This window comes from Ptychodera flava, chromosome 12 (genome assembly GCF_041260155.1).
Source record: "Ptychodera flava strain L36383 chromosome 12, AS_Pfla_20210202, whole genome shotgun sequence".
NCBI lineage: Eukaryota > Metazoa > Hemichordata > Enteropneusta > Ptychoderidae > Ptychodera > Ptychodera flava.
In genome coordinates, this window is record NC_091939.1 from 22,294,592 (window position 1) to 22,316,901 (window position 22,310).

At 40.5% G+C, this 22,310-nt stretch overlaps 1 protein-coding gene across 3 annotated transcripts; it reads right to left on the reverse strand.

The window, feature by feature from the left end:
- Window positions 1–188: 188 nt before the first annotated feature.
- LOC139145400 (D-beta-hydroxybutyrate dehydrogenase-like) lies at window positions 189–21,408 on the reverse strand. 3 transcript variants are annotated; one of them, XM_070716544.1, is made up of 9 exons: window positions 21,316–21,408; window positions 12,296–12,468; window positions 11,887–12,011; window positions 9,120–9,242; window positions 6,882–6,985; window positions 3,376–3,448; window positions 3,086–3,147; window positions 2,463–2,516; window positions 189–1,704 (listed from the first exon to the last, which is right to left on the reverse strand). In XM_070716544.1, the coding sequence occupies exons 2-9, from the start codon at window positions 12,445–12,447 to the stop codon at window positions 1,585–1,587; spliced, it is 813 nt and encodes a 270-aa protein (XP_070572645.1). In that variant the 5' UTR covers window positions 12,448–12,468; window positions 21,316–21,408; the 3' UTR covers window positions 189–1,584. The 3 variants fall into 3 exon arrangements, with proteins under 3 accessions (XP_070572645.1, XP_070572644.1, XP_070572646.1); XM_070716543.1 differs by lacking the exon at window positions 21,316–21,408 and adding an exon at window positions 18,650–18,853; XM_070716545.1 differs by lacking the exon at window positions 21,316–21,408 and adding an exon at window positions 18,650–18,842 and having other exon boundaries at window positions 12,296–12,463.
- Between the last annotated feature and the right edge of the window lie 902 nt (window positions 21,409–22,310).

The window sequence follows — 22,310 nt, forward strand, 5'->3', positions numbered from 1 at the left end:
CAAAATGTGCATACCCTGTCCTTGCGAATCACAAGTAAATTCTTAGAACGCCAAAATTCTGTACTACATGTCCCGATTCGGACAACGCCCCCACAGATCTAATGGTCTAACCCTAAGGCCACAATCGTGTCAAGAGTTGTTCTTACCGTCTGGTGCGTTTGGAAAGTGTTAGGAAAGACTACACCAACAAACATTCACACCAATTCCTTTTATTTTGGTTAAATCGCAAATCGAAAACATGTTCTCTGTATTGCAGGTACAATACGATTGCGCTTCAATTATAAACTTCACATTACTAGTTTCTGATATTCCCGTCCTTGCACTTGAACGCAGTCCTCAAAAGGAAACCACGCAGTCAGTATTGCTAAAAACACATTCTCAATTTATAAGATTTTCGTCATCGGTTAGGAAAGACATTAATAATGTTATTTATTGATTGTAAAAACTTCTTAATAAATTCATACATAATTTATACTTCTGGAAATACAGTTCCCGCCTCCAAAACATCTGTCCAGTATCAGCAGACTGAGAGTCGACGTAGGACTTTAATTTACAATCGCTGTAATTTTCCTTATAATATTTGCATTATTGCTGCACGAGAAAACAAGTACATTCTTTTATTTTTCTCCCAAATGTATCTTGAGATGCAGGGTATTAGCAGTGCCAATACAATCTATGTGCAATATTATTATTGATAAATGAATTCTAGACTAACTCTAGACTAAAATTCCTGTTTACAACAAGGACACTGAAACGTGCACGGGTTTCATTAGACATGTTGCGAACGGATCATACCGGGCATTTCGACATACTTTTGGGAGAAGAATAAACAAGAAATGCATAATAGGAAAACGGAACAAAAATGTTGAAACACTTTAAAAGTTACAGCTTATGGCCTGTCGGATTACATCTCGAGGAAATGGTCACATAAACGCCTTCATGCGAAGATTTTCGGGGGGGCTTCCACTGCAAAAGGCGCGCCCGTCGTGAACATGTCTTCGGGAAGTCTCACTTGAGAGTGACCTGAGGTACTTAACTCATTGAGCGCCAAAGTCTATTTTTGTCACCTTTATAAAATATACTCCCGTCAATTTTTTTCAGATTTTGTAAAAACTGTAACCAATTAAATGTGATGTCTATTTAATCCAACATTTCCACAAATTGCAGAAAAGAAGTCATCAAAAATGGTAAAATGTTGCACTTAAATTTTGGTGGGAAAATTACAGCACTCAAAGGGTTAAGACACCATCTTACATAATCATTGAATATGGCAATAAATGTGCGGTTTAGACATTTGAAGGCATGTACAATGGCGCCTAGGATAAAAAAAATTCACGCTCGCGATGTCCTCGACTATAAAAGAAACATGCTCAGTTCATCCGAGACCCGCGGCAACTCGTACCCATTTGCACCTGAGAGCACCTAAAGGTTGTCATTCTGTCGTTTTGGAACTAAAACGAGCCCTTTGTTGACCTGTTTTGGCTTTTGTCTGAGGTAGAATCCGTGGTAATATTTGTTCTTTTCTCTGAGGCCATAGCGTAACGTTTCGTCAAGCGTTAAAGTTTCATTTCTTTGGTCCGCTGGTCAAAGCTTGCTACTGCTGCTGGAGCAATTGTTCAACATGTGACCGCCATCCATGGGAACGCACGTACCGGTCATCTGAGCCGCTGATTGCGAGCACAGGAAAACCGTAAAATCTGCTATCTAGAGAGAGAGAGAGAGGGAGGGAAAAACGCAAAAAGAAATGACGGATTAAAACACATCAGTGACAACAGACTGGACTGAGAGCATTTGTGAAATCAAAAGCAAAGTTGCAGGGCCTTCTCGTGCTAATTTTGTGCGTTATGCCTGGCTGGTATGGCGAACCTCCTTTTGGGTTAACATTGGGTATTTAACATGTTAATCGATGACTGCTTACAGTATTTGTTAGCATTATTGCTGTTAAACTACCTTGTCTGTGTAGAATCATTTGGTCGAACCAATTCTCATCCATCCTTTCATTACATGAGGTGACAGTGCGCCCGCTACGGCGATTTTGGTATAACTCACGTTTGGCTGTGAACAACATCCGAAAAAAAAGGCCGAACGACTGACGATTTTGCAGCCTTTTAACATTATAACTGCTAGTTATTCCACAAGCTCCCTCCATCGCTAAATATTGGGTAATTTGTGTCTCTGGTACCAAAATTTGCACAGGGACCCCAGAATATTGTTCTTGATTTTGAAAGAGGATGGTTGAAAGTTTACTTGAGGAAAGTTTGAGCAAAAGTTAAGTCTTTAATTTTCCAGGCGCGATCTACCTTAATAATCAAGTTCAAGCAGACTGCCATGACTTTGCAAGCGAGTACGTCTCACATACTTTGGGTACAGCGGTAAATGAGTTATCCAGTTGTCACTACAGGGAACTGAACAATGGAATTATACAGTGAAAGCATTGCCTGGAGTAAGGGCAGAAAACTTACATCTTCCGGCAGTACGTATTCCTTCGTCGGATGTCTTTCATGCAAGAAGTTTTTCTGTAAGAACAAACATTCATAGACGCTGTCATTTGCTTATCAAAGGCAGCGAATGATAATGATGTACTTCGGATCATGGAGCTACCAAAAGTAGCTCCATGTTCAGACAAAGGTATTCAGATATGCAGTTCTTGTTGAGTGTTCAGTTACAGCTCCAGATGTAGTGTTATCACTCTATGCGGCCACGACGCTAAAACAGTTTGCTTGGAATAATGCGTAAATTCAAAAACTCGCTCTCGTAACACAGATTTGGATGATTTACTAAAGCAGTGCATCTTGTTAAAAGTCAATGAGCTGAGCCTTGCGTGATTTTAAGACTTGTAAAAGGCGCCACAGAAGTGGCGTCAGGATGTTTGCTCCCTTGGTGTCCTTTGGGTGACTACATACTGGTTATTCAAAAACTTATGACACACTTTGCCGCTGTGACATATGGTGGTAAACACTCCAATCACGAGAGCAAGAGACTTGTGGATCATTTTGTTGACACGTTTGTCCAAATGGTTGAGAGTGTGCAACTGATGATGATATGGAGGCAAGGATCTTCACCGAGAAAGAAAAATGTTTCTCACCGACATCTCCTCTTTAGAAATTCCCTCCATCTCTGCGAGAAGTTCCATCCCCTTTCTAGTTACTGAAACAAAAAGAAGGGAAAAAAAGACTATTTAGGGTTTATCAGAGTCAGGGGGACTCTCGCAAGATGGCGGAGAGGTTAACCAACCCACGGTATGAACAGAATAGGATTTTGAAAAGGAGCCATCGGTGCCAGGCTCGTCATTACAAAACCTGTAGTAGACGAGTAAAGTGGATTGCATTTTTACTATATTGACCCCGTTTTAGTATCATGTGTAAGCTTACTTACGCCCAGTTTTAACAACTCCGGGCAGGATGGCATTGCATGTGATTCCGTATTCCGCTGTTTCCTTGGCGACGGCCTGTAAGTAGGTCAAAGTACAGGGAAGTGAAATCAGGTCAGTTGTGGGTATGAAAACAGGCTGCGTTTCTTTGCGATAAGAGCTAAAATTGGTAGTGCTAAGAGCAGATATCAGAGTTTAAAATTACACAGGCTTGCTGATAAGGTAATGCTGGTAACCCGTAACATGTAACCTAATAGCGAAAATATCTGAACAGTCATGTCCGAAACTACAAACTTCGATGGAAATGTCTCGGAAATGTCTGTCATCATGAAAATTCGGTAAACACCTTTCAGTTTTATCACGGTGACCACTTCTTTCGACCGTGCAGGGGGCAGGTCTTTCAGAAATTTATTTCGATTTATCGACATCATATTTCCCGATTGTATATGACGTTTTGTTTACGGTAATACTACATGACTTTCCATATGAACATACACACAGTTCGTAAACAACAATACGACATTTTGTATTTACACTGTACAAGCAGCCGAGAATTTCAAGCCGGGTCAAAACAATAGAAATCGAAATCCTTCACCGTTTACTATTTTTTTCTCACAGACGAATTAGGCACTTATTGTAAAAGAAAATAAATTATCTCTGAATTATGAAATATGAATATTATCAATAATATCGATTTAATATTACGTCAGGTTTGAGTTTCCTTTCCGCTCTGCGCTACTCGTCACGGAACGCTCACGGATCACACTTGACACAGCCGTTCACTAAATATACGGCTTGCCTAATGTATTAAACGTGTCCTGTCCGATGCAAGTTAACTTCTGTGTCAAGTTTGTTCCGAACTCACGCAAAGAAAAGTATTTAAGAGAGGAAAGAAAACTCAAAATCTGACGAAATACCAAACTGATTTCATTAATGATATTCATATTTTATAATTGTGAGATTTATATATTTTTCTTAGACTATAAATGCCTTGTTCGTTCGTGGTTTCCTTTTCAAAACAGAACCTTTAGAGACATTACGGTAGTTGAATACCTAAAAGCAAAACAACGCAATCTGGATTTTTTGAGATATTCCGTGGGTTGAAAAGACATAACTTATAACCTTGGGTTGAAAAAAAAGACAATTTATTGGAAAGAGTTTTGGCAGGGGACAAGTAATGTCGAAACGTGATAATCAGTTTTGTGCAAATAAACGTCGAAACGAACCTTATCATCAGTTTTTGTGCAAATAAATGACACATCGAAAGTAAGGAGAGAAAGAAATGTACACATTGCGAGTTGGAAGTGCGCTGCCCTTTCGTACATTTCATTTATCATTTCCCTGTGACCAGAATACGTCATCACTATTCAATGTATCATGGAGCGGTATCTATTGCCCACAAATGTAAGAAATGGAAAACGTTGTGAAAAGCAGACATATCGCGACTGTGTTAGAGGGATTTCGCTAACCAGTCGGCAGTTCTACGCAAGAGGCTGTTATTGGAAGTACCACGATATTCGCAAATTTCACGACTCCGCACACCTTCCGAAACAGTCGCTTCTGTGCTAGTACCGAGGTTTATTTTGTGACTTTCTTTTACTTTTAGTGTTGTTTTGTCAGACTTTTTTACAAATTATCTTGACTGTAGGTGCTGTCTTGCAGGCGCTGTCGCGAATTATGAAAATAGGGCAAAATACAGGATCGCATCAAGGATAACTTGGCGATGTCGACATTTCAATTTGTGCAGTAGCATTAGGATGACGCAATGCTGAATCTTGGACTTTCGTCATCTAAATCGGCATGACTTTCGAAATATAGGTCATCGCGACGTAATTATCTGGAAAGAAGTCTTTCAAATGTTGTGAGCGTATATTATAGACGAATCTGACCTATTAGCCATGGACTATACAATCGACCTGCGAATTTAAATATAAGGAATGCGAATTCATGCCCATACATGGACGTAGACATTGCAGTAACTGCGGCAACTTTTATTAATCAAAACTGGAATTTCCTCGAAATGACATATTATACACTGGCTGTCGCAGTTAAGGGCTATCACTCGTAGCCAGGAAACTAAGTATTCAACGCCTGCATCCTACACAAGGATAATGGCTCTGAACAACGCCTCTCGTATTAACAGACAGTGACGCTGTAAACTTGTCGTTCTCCGAATAGATATGACGATTTCATAGAATATGTGAAATGTATGTATGTATGTATGTATGTATGTATGTATGTATGTATGTATGTATGTATCAGGGCTCGAAATTAACTTTTTACCCTGGTAGTCCCCTTGGGCTACCATTTTCTGAAGTTGGTAGCCCAGTGGCAATGGCTGGTAGTCCATGAATATTTTAGTTTAGCAATACTGTACTCGTCCGAGTATAAGCCCCGGTTCAGCAACACAAAATAGCAGTAAAACTAGGGGCTTCAACTCCAGAAACCCCATGTAATGTGTCACGAATGCTTAATTTATGCTAATTTATGTTCATTTTAACACTTTCTATCACTTTCAAAATCGGCTTACATATCCAAAGAAATTGTAACTTTAGTAATGAAAAAAATAAAAAAATATTCTCATGATCTTTATGAACTGGCATGCCTTGTTACACCCGAGTCTCTCTATACAGAACGTAATAAATTGATACTGATCGATAACCATAGATAAAAGACAGCGAAACTAAGCCAAGCTTAACTGACACAGTTTTTTATATTACTATTCTTCAAATCAAACTGATTACACAATCTTTTGATATAGAAGTGACAGTTTGTGAAATTTCAGCAACAACATGGTGTGAAGTGGCATGCAAAGACTGCACACGGAAAAGCAACTCAACATTCTGAAATTTGTGAAAACAACAACATAGCAGTGAAAATTGTAAGAGTCACCAGAAAAAGCTCTGCACAGATGAAAGGATAATTGCTTCAAACAAATAAAACTGCATGTTGACTGCATTTAGCTCGTCCGAAAGTGACGGACATCGCACGCCAAGTATTTCATGTCGCAGGCTTTGGTAGTCCGTGTGGGCTACCATTTCATGGACTTTGGTAGCCCCAGGGAAAAGTTGGTAGTCTGTGGACGCGGGACTACCGCTAATTTCGAGCCCTGTGTATGTATGTATGTATGTATGTATGTATGTATGTATGTATGTATGTATGTATGTATGTATGTATGTGTGTGTGTAACTTAATACATGCATGCATGCATGCATGCATGCATGGATGAATGCATGCACGCACGCGAGCACATACATACATAGATACATAGATACATAGATACATACATAGATACATACATACATACATACATACATACATACACACATACATAGATACATACATAGATACATACATACATACACACATACATACATATACATACATATACATACATACACATACATACATACATACATACATACATACATACATACATACATACATACATACATACATACATACATACATACATACATACATACATAGAGAAAATCTTATTTCTTCTTACCTTGGTAAGTCCATTCAGACCATGTTTGGCTGCACAGTATGGGGCCATGAAGATGGAAGGTCTGACGCCCCCAACGGAGGTGATGTTGACAATTCTTCCCCATCCTGTTTGATAGTTGTGTTGCGAGTTAAAGGTAAGATGTAAGATTCAATAAAAATAGCGTCAAGGACACTGTGCTCAAATTTGATCAGATGTGGTAGGTCAACACGAACGAAATGCAAGCTATAGCGTTGGACTGTTCAAGGTGCTGAAAATATTGCAACACCTGTATACTACATGGCAATGGTATGCGCTAAACTGCCTCCAAGTTATTCAACAAGGAATGGCAGTGTCTCTGCTAAACGGAGAAATGTCCAACACAAACCTACATCTACCAAGGTGTCTCGAGTAACAGATATGTACATGTACTTATTGACCAAATTTCAAAGTATCAAACAAGAGATTTGTGCAAAAGACATGTATTATTTGACCTGCAGTGACAAAGATTCCACAAAAACACAATATGAAAATGAAAAATAACAGAGACCCTGCAAACCAATATATGTGCATATGTCATCCTGTATACTCGTAAATGATTAGCAACTCGTTTACTAGAGCTGTGACCGAAAACATATGAATACTTCAGTGGCCTTCTATTTTTATCACAGTTTACTAATTGTAATATAAACTGTGTCTATAAACAAAATCAGAATCATATCGGTTTGTATTTTTAAGAGAAGCTGGACAATATTAGGAGGTGAGTTTTTAAAATCTTTTTGGAGCAAAGGTTAAACAATCATGAAAACATTCTAGAAAACATCAAACTGAAGCCATGAGTGCATGTCTTCTTAAAAGAAATGTTTGATCACGATTCGTAGAAAATATTCTCAGGAAATATGTTTTCTAATTTTGTTTTCATCTCTATGCAAAAGTGACTCGCTTTGTCTTTCACTATTAAGCTGGCAAAACGAAACCGACACAACGTACTGGAAATTTAATATTAAAGGTGTACTGTCACCTGTTCCAATTTTGCCACAGTTACCATGGAAAGAGAATATAGGGTGTGGAGGGATCGCGGTCAGAAAAACTGTAACGACCTAGCTGGGTTATTGAACCACTCTCTACAAGGGTTGGAATTTAGCCGATCGAGCGGTTTTGACTGTGATGTCTGCGCTAGGTGAATGGGTACCGTACTTTGTGATGTTCGAATCCGATCGAGAATTGACCGAATTATCACTAAAACTATGAGATTATTGTGCAGATTTCATCAATAGCACAATGCAGTCGGGCCTACTAGTAGCATGAAAAATACATTCAAAAACTGTTGGATTAGAATTTTACAAAAAATAAAAATGTTTTGACCAAAAAAATGAGAAAATTGGCCTAATGATTCAAACGACTGAATTTCAAAAGATTTGTTTTTTTGAAATTCAACATCAAACCACCGTTTGGAACCAATTGAATAACCCTTTGAAAAATATATTACACCAGCAGTTTTGGAAAATATTGTACTTCGACCAAAAATGACAAATGGGCCCAAATATTTACTCATCCAAATTTCGCCATCACTTGGGTATTGGATAATCAAGTCATCCCAAAAATCTGAATGATCAAATTTTGAGACATATCCGGCAAGTTATTCCTGAAGAGAAGACTTGAAAAAAAAGGGGAAATACATCTCAAAAATAGAAGTACACAGATTTATGCTAATGTAAACATATATCACATACAATGTTTTGAGTATTAGCTCTACTATTTCAAGGAAACAAAGGGGAGAAGATTGGCTTTTGTAAAAAGATTCTTTCATCAAAAATGATATCCAAAAATACAAAAATTCTTACAATATGCATATCATTATGATTTAATTTATATGTATGAGCATATTAGTAAAGACCTGCAAACCCAATGTCAAATCGATAGTGTGAACTATTCATGAGAATTAATATTTTTTTCAAAATTTGACAAAAGAAAAAAATCATAAATATACAAACCGAAGATATTGCTGTGAAATTTTTTTAAATTTACATGACCCTACCTTGGGAAGCTTCGAATTGACAATCGGGGGAATCTAACCAGTGCTTTACATCATTTTGACAACTGTACAATAACTTTACGGAAAAAGTTACAAAATGACAAGAAAACGGACTGTATACAGAGAGCGCCAAAGAAGGACAAAAAACGGCGAACTGGCTCAAACATTGCTGAAGATGGACAGAGGAAGTGAAAAAGGAAGACATTTTCTGTCTCGTTCTATCCTACCTTTGTCCTTCATGTCAGGTAGCAGAATTCGTATAAGATGGAACGGAGCCGACAGCACCACAGCAATGAGGTCATTGTATCGATCAACTGGGTAGGACTCGATCGGAAACACTTCTCCAAAACCTGCACAGATATAAATAAAAGACTATCAATAAATGGTATACACAGGGCTAGTATGCCTAAGGCGCGAAGTAAATTACCATTAACAATTGCGGCTAAAATATAATAGCGTACTTGATTTCAAGACAGTATTTGTCAGGAAAGGTTCGGCTGAATTTGCCAAGAATTACTAGAGACTGCGAATTTCAGAAAGACGGTACTATGAATGTCAAGGTCTTTCAAAGTAATTTGCAGCACCGCTGCCCGGAAAGACTTGTTGGAGTGAGAGGGGAAAACTGCATGTAACTGTTAACAGCAGATCTCATTGTGATCGATAACGCGACAATTAATCAAGCCTTATCATATTATTTTTGAATGACTCTCCCGTCGTTCACGTCGCGTTTGTGTGCCCAAGATCAGGGACAGTCACTGTGTAATTAGTCCCCACGGACACCGTCCGGGGGGACTTATAGGTTTGGTCATGTCCGTGCGTGCGTGCGTGCGTCCGTGCGTGCGTCCGTCCGTTCACGCAGATATCTCTGAGATGCCTGGAGCGATTTCATTCAAACTTGGTACAAGGATTACTTCATATGTCATACAGATGCACGTCAATTTGTTTTGTGATACGATCCAATATGGCCGCCAGGCGGCCATTTTATTACGATTTTTTCACGTACAGAGCCATAACTCAGGCATGTTCCAACCGATTTTATTCAAAGTTGGTACAAGGACATTGACCAATGTCATAGATATGCACGTCAATTTGTTTTGTGATACGATCCAATATGGCCGCCAGGTGGCCATTTTATTACGATTTTTTCATGTACAGAGCCATTACTCAGGCATGTTTCGACCGATTTTATTGAGAGTTGGTACAAGGACATTGACCAATGTCATAGATATGCACGTCAATTTGTTTTGTGATACAATCCAATATGGCCGCCAGGCGGCCATTTTATTACGATTTTTTCATGTACAGAGCCATAACTCTGACACGTTTCAACCGATTTTATTCAAAGTTGGTACAAGCTTATTGACAAATGTCATTGCTGTGCATGGCAATTTGTTTTGTGATACGATCCAAAATGGCCGCTGTGCGGCCATTTTATTACGATTTTTTCATGTACAGAGCCATAACTCAGGCACATCTCAACCGATTTTATTCAAAGTTGGTACAAGGACATTGATCTATGTCATACATATGCACGTCAATCTGTTTTGTGATACGATCCAATATGGCCGCCAGGCGGCCATTTTATTACAATTTTTTCATGTACAGAGCCATTTCTCAGGCATATCCGCATGTTTCGACCAATTTTATTCAAAGTTGGTACAAGGACATCGACCAATGTCATAGCTATGCACATCAATTTGTTTTGTGATGCGATCCAATATGGCCACTGTGCGACCATTTTGTTATGATTTTTTTCATGTCCTGAACCATAACTCAGACATGTATCAAGTGAATTCATTCAAAAGTATTTTTATCATAGACCTAATGAAGAGGACTCTATCCTCTCTGAGGACCTGTAATCAAAATACCCATTAACAAGTGGGGACTGTGTCATCAGCGATGACTTGTTTCGAACTGTTACCCAACGTTATTTCGGAGAAAATCCTTCCGTTCTACAAATATTAAACGATAGTTTCTGTTACCATGGAGCTCCCCTTTTTAGCTCAATGCTGTTACAAACGACCAAATTCAACAACTTAACAGTGTATATCATACAGATTTTGTTAAACGCGAGAGAAGCTCACGTTGCTGTTGATGCGTGATTTGTTTTAAAGTGTTAAAGCTCCAGAGCCAGACAGTTTTTTTACGCAAAAAACAAAAATATTATTTTTATAAATGGAACTTAAAGGGACAAAGTCGGCTATTTTTCATGAATTTTGTTTGATACGAGGTACTACTTATATTGTTTGACATGTTGAAAGATACTGAATGAAGGGGTGGCCATGTATATATTCGACCATCTAAAACCAGGGTCGAATATATGCATGATCACCCCCTTTTTAAGTATCTTTCAACATGTCAAACAATATACGTAGTATCTTGCATCAAACAAAATTCTTGAAAAATGGCCGACTTTGTCCCTTTAATATCTTTCGTGCAGCTGTCAAAGTTATTACTCAGACTGGAAATGGATCGACTGACGTGACTAGTCAGATGGGACCTTCAACGCCTTATAGTGCATAAGCGACATGAGGATATAGATCTGCATTTTATTGAGACAGGTTTCGTTGACACTCTATCTCCAGATGCAAAACGATGATTACCGGTCAAATATTTGCCGTATCCATAGTCGACGGAAAAACAGTCACTATGGTAGCGTCGGAATTCATCGATAGGTGACCATTTCCACACGTGATCTGTCTGACTTGAATTGGTTTGTGTAAAGCTTGGATATCGAGTCAGATTAGGCTCCGTCTGTCACCAGAATCACACGATCAAAGTTCAAGAACACGTTGGTCACCCACATCGCGCTCTCTCTCTCTCTCTCTCTCTCTCTCTCTCTCTCTCTCTCTCTCTCTCTCTCTCTTATGGAAATGAAGATTCGGTTTGAGATAACTGAGGTCAAAGTACTCAAAATATCTAGAAATCTTTGCAAAATATTGGCGGGAAGGTGAATGCTGCATGGAAAACCACTGTGATGTCGTGAGCTCTTACCTGCATTGTTCACAAGAATGTCTATCCCGCTTGGAAACTGACGATTACATTCTTGGCAGAGATATTCGATATTTTCTTCTTTCCTGAGATCTGCTCTGATGTACGTTGTTTTCACTTTGTAATCCCTGACAAAAATGACAGCATAAAAAGTAAAAAGTCAGTTTTTCAATTCGATTATACGTGAAAAGAATCACCTTCGCGACATAACCCAGAGGGAAAGGGGACAGGTAGACAGACAGACAGACAGACAGACACAGATAGAGAGAGGGAAATGATAGAGAAGAGAGAGTTGAAACAGAGATATGAAATAGTCAGCTCACAAATTAGCAGTCAGTGATCGTATTGCATGCTGGGAAAGCGGCTGCCATCTCGATCACTATACAGAGTCACTACTGTCAGTGAACTTCACCTCCTGATTTCATCCACCAATTCCGTGACTTTGTCGTCCTCCCTGGAGCCGGTTAGAATGACGTCACATCCGGTGCGTGCCAGGGCCTTGGCGATGGCAAATCCAATGCCCTCACTATCACTGGAACCGGTCACTAAGGCCACCTTGGGCATGTTGTTTCCATTAAGTCTAGACTGAGGAAAGAACAAATTAAATGAACTGACGTTACGGGGATCGCCTTGTGGAATAAGAGGTTGACCATCTGATCTTAGGTGTGGGGTTACAATAAGGATACGCAGTTTTGTGCGGTCCTAAATTTGACCATTTTTTGTGAGTAGGCATAGAATGCGCCTTGTCCTTTTCAAAAATTCAAAACGTTTCATTTTCATGTCATGTGGATATCTTTGCAAAAACAGTGGTAACATTTTTTTTCAAAAAAATCTCTCCACATTTGCACAATTCTACTGTCCTCCCCAGAATTTAATGGTCCATCCTCGATGGCAATCTCATATTCATGGCACAATATTTGGAAGTCGAGGCGGTCGGTAAAGTGTGGTTGACAAATAGAGCAACTCGCTTTCGGTACTTCTTGAAATTTCGTTTGATTTTACCACATAAAAAAAAACACCAACTCTATCTCCTGAAAGAAAATATAAGGTATTTAAATTGGCAAGGGGTCGCCAGTCTGTCGACAATCTACACATCCAAAAATAAGTAAAGCTATTTCAGCGTCCTCTTTGGCCAGCATGCTTGATCTGGCAACTATAAGTAAACGTACCTCGGGGCAATGTTTAGTACGCATCGCAGATTTTGCGTCAGCGAGGAGTACTACAGTTTCCCGGCAGAGCGAAAACGCACAAGCGAAAGCCAGGTCAATCTACACGCTCCACCCTCGGCCGCCCTCAAAATGGAACCCAAGACTTAAAAGAAATCTTTCACAAGAATCTCGGGGGATGCTGAACGTAATTTTAGATTTTCCAGACTGATAGTTTTCTGTACAGTATACCAGGAACTAGCCGATCTTTTTACGTTTGCGTTCATAGACCCCACATTGATTACAATCAACAGGTGTCAGGCAGATTTTTTTGCGACGATATCGGATATTTCTCAGCAATGTAACCCCACCGTGACATGATTCATTGACTTGGAACAAATTCTGGGACTTGAACGAATGTAAGCACTACAAGATACACGGAGCTACAGTGACCATTGACTTGGTCTACAAGTGGCATCCCAACTGTCAGGATTGCAAAGAGTGTAAATCTAACTCTAGATCAGTTTATCAAATGTAAATACAAATCGCGTAAATTGCGCCGTACGTACACTTTTTAATAGTGAAGGAAAATTGTTGGCAGTGTGATATTTCACGTGACTAAAACGTCAGATAAAACCAGACCGTCTTGCAGAGAGTTCTGTTATGTAATAGCAGAGATATCTGGGGTTCCGTTCGTCGAAAGTTACACGTCACAGAGTGTACCTGAAAACCATTGCAGCATGGATGTGAAAAATAGACTTTTTACATCCATGATTCCAGGTGTCTCAGAACACCCCAGCACGTTTGCTTCCGCGTATGCCACCGGGGTTGTTGGTTTTTTCCCCCGAGACGTCGGCACCCAATGTCACTGGCTTTTGCAACTCCCTATATATGAAAGATTCATCGGGCGGAACAATCGAATTCGTACCGTTGCCCATTTCACTTTAAAAGCGTGTCACTCCATTCATCTTCGGCGAACAAACACGGCCTTTTTGGATGCAGATCGATTGGGTATTGAACATCGCAGTCGCCAAGGCAAAAGCAAGTCGATTACATCAGAGTCTTTTCCTCGTATCTTTTGTAAACTGTAAGCTGGTCAAATGACCTTGAAGTGGCGTGATAAATAGATATAAAGCCATTCTAAAAGAGATTGCATTCAGCATGTCCCGGCTATATATATCTGACGGAAGTAACATTCATCGATAGCTTATGAAAGCGCTTGCGTAACTAGAACAGTCACTCCGAAGCTCCGGCGACGGTTTCTTTCCAATATGAGTTTTTGCACACCGGGCGAAACAAGACTATTGCTATATGGCTGGTTTGACAGGCCGATGGGCAGGACTGCACCGGCACGTTGTACTCAAGGCCGAACTGAGAGTGCTTAACCACGGTTCCTCCACCGTGGTTTAACCCATGATCCTCAAAACACAGACGTTCTATGGGTAAAATTTGCTCAGTAGATTTTGTCAGGGCTGGAGGTTGTAAGGCTTGTTTACGAGTTCCTGTCTCTGGACCATGCGACAAAAGATTAATATGATACAATCATGCATAAGAACAAAAAAATACGAGTTGGAAATGTTCAGGCCCACCTATTTGTACAGTTGCGTGACATTTAAATGTCAACCGGATGAGGCTTCAAAAATGGGCCTTAATGAACCGTGCTTTTCCAAGAGCCAGGCCGTCGGTGTGTTAGGAAGGACTTCACGTCTAGACTGTGGGCGACATAATTGCTAGGGATGACTATCCGAATCTTGTGCTTTGTTTTGTTTGGTTTGTTTACAACTCTGGTGCAAAACAACAACAACAACAACAAAACTTGCGGGCAACTTGGCATGGCCTCGTCACGAGACCGCGTGGCATTCAAGGCCGAACAAAAAGTACATTCTCCGCGCTGAAATAGAAAGACTTGATATATAAGGCAGGACAGCGGGGCAGACCCCTCATCCACGGTTCTTGCTCCTCAAACTACATACTGGTCCCGTACGACCATATACGATACTTTTGAGTTGCGGACATTTACGCAGCAGATGTACCATGCTATAAATCTCTGCTTAAGATACAGAAATTAAACGTTTACTTTTGCATGCCTTTTATATATCTTACTGCTATAAACAGTGAAAATGCCCGATAAAGTTAAATCGCTTTCTTTCTTTCATTCATTCAGTATCATTGATTGACCCGATTACTTTCAACAACGACCGCACTTTCTTGGATAATCATCGAAGCAGATGACGGGGGACATGCGGGTTTGCGAAAACGCGTCTTTCATTATATTCCCGTGAATGACGTCACACTTGGGGAAGGGCTCTTGAAATTGATTGTGATCGAAGTTTCGATTCCGAGGGCGTCTCTAAACAGCAGGGAAACATGTTCCAGGTTTAAATGCACAAGAATATCAATTCCACACTAATTTCATTAACCCTTGAGAATATCGACGGTAAAAATTCATACGATTTGTGAAATGTGCTGTAGCACTGGGTTAGCCCTTACTGGGGATTCGATTCAAGTTCACAGGTGTATGCTGATGTTAAGATAACCTATACACATCAGCAGACTCAGCGATGCGACTGTAGCTCAATTAGTCGATGTATTTCCCGCCAAAATGACCAGCGCTCAACCTATCAATACAGCCTTCTTTATATTATCGCTTACAACTAAACTTTAGAATACGTTTGTCGACAATATTGCGTATAATGCATCATGTGTTATGTTTACAACGTAAATACCTTGTATTTCGACACACTTGACTGAGAAAGAATATCGTCTCTGTAAGTATTACGACATTTAGATTGCTACCACTATTGGGTAAAATAGCTCTAGAATCGTGCATGTTATCCCCCCCCCCCCCCCCCCTTAACGATCCCTATACTAGGTTACGCTTTAAATAACATTAAGGGTGCCTTCGCTATCATCACATCCATTTTCTCTTGTCAGTTTGTCTTTGCTTTGCTTTCTGTCTCTGTAAAAGAAGAACTATTTGTATCCCATTGACTTATATCGTTTTTGCCAATGGCAAACAAGTTGATTGGCTGATTTTCCCGCTCACTGCCTTATCGCGTCATGTTCTCTCCTTTTCGGTTTCTGCTGTCGCGACTCTCGAAATTTCTCCAAAACACGTCTCTCTGTTGATTGATTTATGACTGTTAGGACGGTAAATATACAGAACAGTTTCCTATATTTTTCGCACGTTTTTGATCATCTTCATTTGATACGCTTGTCCTCTTTCTTGTAATCACAACGGATTATCATATTTCGTCTGCGCGCAATATTCGATTGCAGAGCACGAGCACAAATTCACTTGTCGCGAGTCAGACCTATATACCCACTGCAAAAAAGTAATGTAGTTATGTTCGTACGATTAACGGTCAATCCGACAATCGCGAGAGCGCGAAACTCAAAAAGTGGAGTTTTTTATACTTTATTTGTGTTATTTTACATTAAAGCTACTGGATTGTCGACTTAAAATACCTTCTCACATACTTTGTAGCGTGACGTTCTTCTAGGCGGCGACATATGCACGAAAGAAAATACAAATCAAGCTATGAAAGTGTACTCAGAACGCCCCGGTTGTGGTGGGCCAGGCGTTCCGTTGAATCGGGTACAAGATATCACGTAACACTGTCACACATTCGATAGCTACGTTCAAAGATTATCAGCTAGTATCAATATAGCATGCGCCCATGATTCACTCACTGTCGGAATGTTCAGGCATAAAATGGCGCACGGCAACACTAAACTCAGGAAAGGCGCATAAAACGCGATAAGTTTGCTTGACATCCAACTTCGTGCGACCCAACCGAGCTGTTCTCTTTCCCATGCATCGCGCAGGCTATTGTATCAACATCATCATTTAGTAAATTAATTGACTGGAAACAACTCTTCAAGTGAGAAAGAGTGGCTAATGGTAAAACAAAGGACGGACATCACCTCAACAGTTATGTCAATAAGTTCTAATGCGAGAAATTGGCATTGAAGACTGCCTCATTTTACATACCAGGGCGCTGTGACCCACAAATTTGGGAGTTTAAATTGCCGGTACCTGTAATTTTTTACGATTTTTTCACCATTTTTGTTTTTAATGTCAATTGCAGTTGCATGATCTGCTCCACGAAAGCATGTTGAGATATACAGTATTCAGCTTGTCAACTCAGCCTGTACATACATTTTGCACCGCTATTGTTGACAAGTGAATTCTGGTCCGGACTAGAATTCACATGTAAACAATATAACAGTGCATTGTACCCTTATACATGCTATGTTGGTAAACTAAACAGTAGGTGTTTCGCCATGCTCAGAACAAAAATTTGCCATTGACATGGCAAACAAAACTCGTGAAAACAAATCATCAAAAATTTTAAGTTACTCGCCCTTGAACGTTTGTGTTGCAGATGCTTGACACTTTGTGTCTGACGTATATCATTGTAACGTTGAGATTTTGCCCGAGAAGTCGTCCTGGACGAAATTTCAACAGCCATCCGCACAGAACTGAACTACGGATGCGGGCCGACTCCAAGGTTCACCGAGTCAAAATGTTCACGAGCACTTTGCCGCACACAAGGTGCAACTGGTGCCACACTCCCGTGTGTTGCGACATGAAATTCCCGAGCGAACAAGGTTTTGTGATATAACAACTAGCAACTTCAAGGACGTTCACAAAGTTTTTGAAATCAAATCTCGATGATTCCGCGGGAATTTTTTTGGGGGGGGGGCGGTCGGAAAAGGCGCTAACAGAGCAGTATTGGTTTTGAGACTGTCTGATTAGTATGAAACGATATGTTTGCGATGTTGTCTATTTTTACCTAATACTATTAAGGCTCACAGCATGAGGTGGTGGGTGCGGTGGGCGGCAGAATTGTTCCGCGGAACTTTTCATGGAGAAACGTCTTTTAAATATTGATGGGCTTGAATAGTCTCTATAGTGGGTCACAGTAATCAATTTGACTTAAAAACACTATGTAGTGAGAAGAACTGACAAACGGATTTTTAATCACGGAATTACCGTTGAGAGCACGGTCCACGGCCGCCGACAATGGGTGTGCATGTGCGTGGCTATCTAAGCTTCGGGGTTTGTCGACATGGAACGGCAGAGAGGCAAAGTTCAACTGTTTCTCAGGCAAGCTGACCGCGGCCGGTGGGCTTGTAGTTTCACGTCAACTGTGGATCTTCGATACATGCCGCTCATCCATCGGGGGAATGGATATTAAGGTGTATCGGGTTGTTCGCAACAGTACTGTTTACCGTTTATTACCGTGCTTGCCTCCATTATTTGCGATTGTGCGCACGATTAGCGGTGGCCAACGATGCATGCCTGAATCCGATGTTGTACGGGACGTCTGCGGCGGTGCCAATACGACAGTCCTATAGCCATGAATTCCGTTCTCAAATGAGTCCAACGCGGTGCTCGGAAAGCGTGGGTCTCCATTCGTGTCCGCCGGCCGCCCTACTACCACCATCTCCGAAACATATACATACGCGCTCGTGGGCACCGGTAATTAAAACCGACCTCAATGTCCTTGACAGCGCTGTGCGCGCTCACTGATAAAGAGCACTTGCAGAACATGGGTACAAATTTGTCACAGCCGCAAGGTCCGCATGTCAACAACCAGTTGCAAAATACATACCTATGCTTTCAGCAGGAAATCGAACGGGGCATTGATTAAACCACTTGCATTACCAATGCCACATACATGCACACTGGCTGTTGTACTTCTCCGACAGCACAACCAGAGACTAGTGGAGCTCGCAACTGCGACTGAGAGGTGATAAATGCAGTAGTGTATGAACCGTGCAATCGCCAAACTATTATAACTGGGTCAAACCAAACCAGCACTTGCTCTGCTCATGCGCAGTGTCCTTCTTACCCAGCGATTCTTCCTAATTTATCACCCGTATATAATACCCCTCCGAGCGCTAGTGTTTGGTCGTGTGTCCTGGTAATTGATCAAGCCTGGAGGGTAATTTATACACGCAATCACGAAACGAACGGGCCGCACTTCAATATCTTAAATGATTCACCACTCGCGATGAAATTCGACTCCGCCCCAAGCACTGGGTAACCGGGTCAGGGTTTCGAGAATTTGTCAAACTGAAGAACTTGATTTTATTTCATCACATTCATACCAAGGCCCTTATAATAGCAGGGTATGATGTAAGAGAGAGGGAGAAAGACAATAGGCGAATGAATCTCTCCCAGTTTGCCTCTCAATCGGACCGGTAATTGTACAAGATTTTGTAAACTCTGACATTGTCAGGCCGGTGCCCTAACGTTTAGGCCTAATTTTGCTCCATTCGTCGAAATATCAAATGACATTTTTTTACATGTAAGTGCTGGAGTGAAGGGGTCTAACTCCTGAGTAAACTGAAATTAGGCTTTATAAGCTCGTCGACAAATTAGTGTCAATTGTCAATTTTCGAAACTAGCACTTGCTGGAGAGATGTCGCAGCCTTGAATTTACATATAACGGCACATGATAGAAAGGACTGATTTGCATAGCAGGTCCCCATTGTTCAACATTCTCTTGGTTTATGATTAATTGCATGCTTCTGCAATCATAGACACTAATGTCATCGCAATGTCTATGCTGTGTCATACATTTTCGCCATTGTAATAAATCGTTTCTGTGTGTTGTCCGTTCGGAGCAAAACCCACTCGTCACATAATTCCCCCGTCTATTTTTGCCAAGTTACATGTGACATGTGTCTAAATATCATTTGCCAATACACTTGGGTGTTCAAGTATGAGGCAAAATAAACAAGCAGGAAAATCAAACGAGGACGAGCAGAAACAGAAATAAAAGTATTTGGAAAGACAGACAGACCAACAGAGAGAGAGAGAGAGAGAGAGAGAGAGAGAGAGAGAGAGAGAGAGAGAGAGAGAGAGAGAGAGAGAGAGAGCCGCCAAGAGGGAAGGCAGACTAATCATCGACCAGATAGACAGGCACACAGACAGACAAACACAGTGACAAACGCTCAAGGTACGAACAAAAGCGACGAATGAAAGAAAAGCGATTGCACATTGTCACGGTGAATAAAAACACACACACACACACACACACACACACATATATATATATATATATATATATATATATATATATATATATATATATATATATATATATATATATATATATATATACATACATATATATATATATATATATATATATATATATATATATATATATATATTATATATATATATATATATATATATATATATATATATCTCACATTCATTTCCGTTACCGGCAGCCGTTGAACGAGAAGAAATTTGATCCAATTCAATTTATCAGATAAGTTAATTGGTTCAATTGGTAGCGAGCAATTTCTGGTATGTCATAACCTATTGTTAAACGCCACGCACACACATGAACGGCAATTGTTTATCTTGGTGAACATGTACATGTAAGATCAAGAGCGTTTCTTTTTCTCGCCGGAAAATCCGCTCCCACGAGAAAACAAACAACAAGGTATTGGTAAACGACTGTGTCACTCCCTCGAATGCTATTCATACCCACGTCAGGCCCTGAACGTATTATAACATGCCTCGAAAATATTTTCCGTACAAAAACACATATTGTTTCACGCGGACAATCGGGGAATGTGTAGCATAATCGAAGTAGGTTGCACCACTGGCTCTGATAATGCGTTGACAAAGTGCCAACAATTTTGGAGGGATTACCAGGGTTTGTTGAATTCTTGGTGAACAAAGCAAAATAAAGGAAGACAAAAAAATGATGAATTATTGATCTGCACAAGAATATCACCCTTTGTTCGTGTCATTTTTACCCGTTTGTCGTGTTTTGTTTGTATTTTTAGCCGCACGGATTCATATGTGGTGACAAATAAAAAAGTCATTTCGAGTAATATGTACAAACGGCCTTGGGAGTTTGCCTTTTCATGTAATTACCGCATTCGTTGACCCATAGTTAAACCCAGCATTTATCTATAGACAGGATGCCTACTGGATGTCGCTGATAATTATTGCAATTACAAGTAAAACTTTCAGGAATTTTAAGCAAACTGTAGAATTCAAAGGCGCGTTGACGATGAGCTGTTGAGCTGCGATCATTTCTGTGCCAGCATCAGGCGTCGCGTAGCCCGACAATTTGGTGCAGTCCAAGTTCATGAAAAGGCAATGTTTGATTTGATTATAAGGGAATGAAGCAAGGGTTGAAAATTAGAGATCTGCCAGTCACTCTCTGCGAGGAATGTTGAGACGCAAAAAACCCCCTAGGTACAACACTCTTGGCCAAACAGGGTCACAGTAAAGGAGAAAACATACATCACCGCAGCGTCGAGTTGGATGGATTTCTTATAGGATTACTCGGTAAACAAATTGATCCATCAGATTAAACTTTTCCATGGAAAAACAATGGTCTGGGAAGTGCAGAATCTTCACGGAACACGGACAATACTAGTGCGCCCTAGGCACAGGTGCTGGCCTTTAACGCGCACCGGATCCAAAGTGGAGGAATTTCTAGTTTCCATAACAATCGAATGGGCGATTCGAGTTCTTTGTTAAACCCCTTTCAGCGTTTGTGCATAAGTTTCTGTTCAGAGCGCAGCAGTCAACTATCACTTTTACTGTAACACTTGCATCGCCTGGCTGCACCCATTGAACTTTTTACGCAATTCGCATGGAATCGTGTGGTAGAAAGGAACGGTTTTTTGGAATGGTCCAATGGTTACTTTGTTCGGCGAAGAAGACATTTTTGTCTCCAACTCCACCACAGCATTTTGAAGCGTCAATCGTGCCTTTTGTATCGCTTTACGCGAATGACTTCACTTGAATTCGATCAATATTCAGGGATTATTTGGCAGATCCCACGGTCGAGTACAATCCTTCTCGTAACAGTTCTAAGTAATATTCCTGGTTCTAATAAAAATTCCGTTTGCAAAAGCACCTTTTCTACTTTGAACAGATCCTCTAACGTTTATTCACAGAAGTAACGACTAAAGTGACGTAGACCGGATCAAAACAAGAACATGCCGCGGCAATGAAGACGACTCGCATTTATAAACATGGACGAATTCCCAACTTTTGTAAAGCTCGACGCAAACTTCAAAGTCGAGTGAGATATTACGGAAACAATGTCAGGTAATTCTTAGAACAACATTCAATTTGGCGCTGTAGCTTGCAAATGTACGTTTTCCGCCAGCAAAAACACGATGCCGTGAAGGCGCTACTCAACGGTGATTTTACAACGACGCGCGCGTGCAATGACGGTGATCCAACCAGTGATCGTGAAGGCCTCTGTTATCGAATGGATTGAACTT

Excerpts from the sequence above, each read along its gene's own strand:
- LOC139145400 (XM_070716544.1), bottom strand. The coding sequence starts at position 12,447 with ATGCCCAAGGTGGCCTTAGTGACCGGTTCCAGTGATAGTGAGGGCATT. Across the intron at positions 3,449-6,881 it reads GTCTGAATGGACTTACCAAG|GCCGTCGCCAAGGAAACAGC; the intron begins GTAAGAAGAAAT and ends ACCTACTTACAG. Across the intron at positions 2,517-3,085 it reads TTTCTAAAGAGGAGATGTCG|AAAAACTTCTTGCATGAAAG; the intron begins GTGAGAAACATT and ends TTGTTCTTACAG.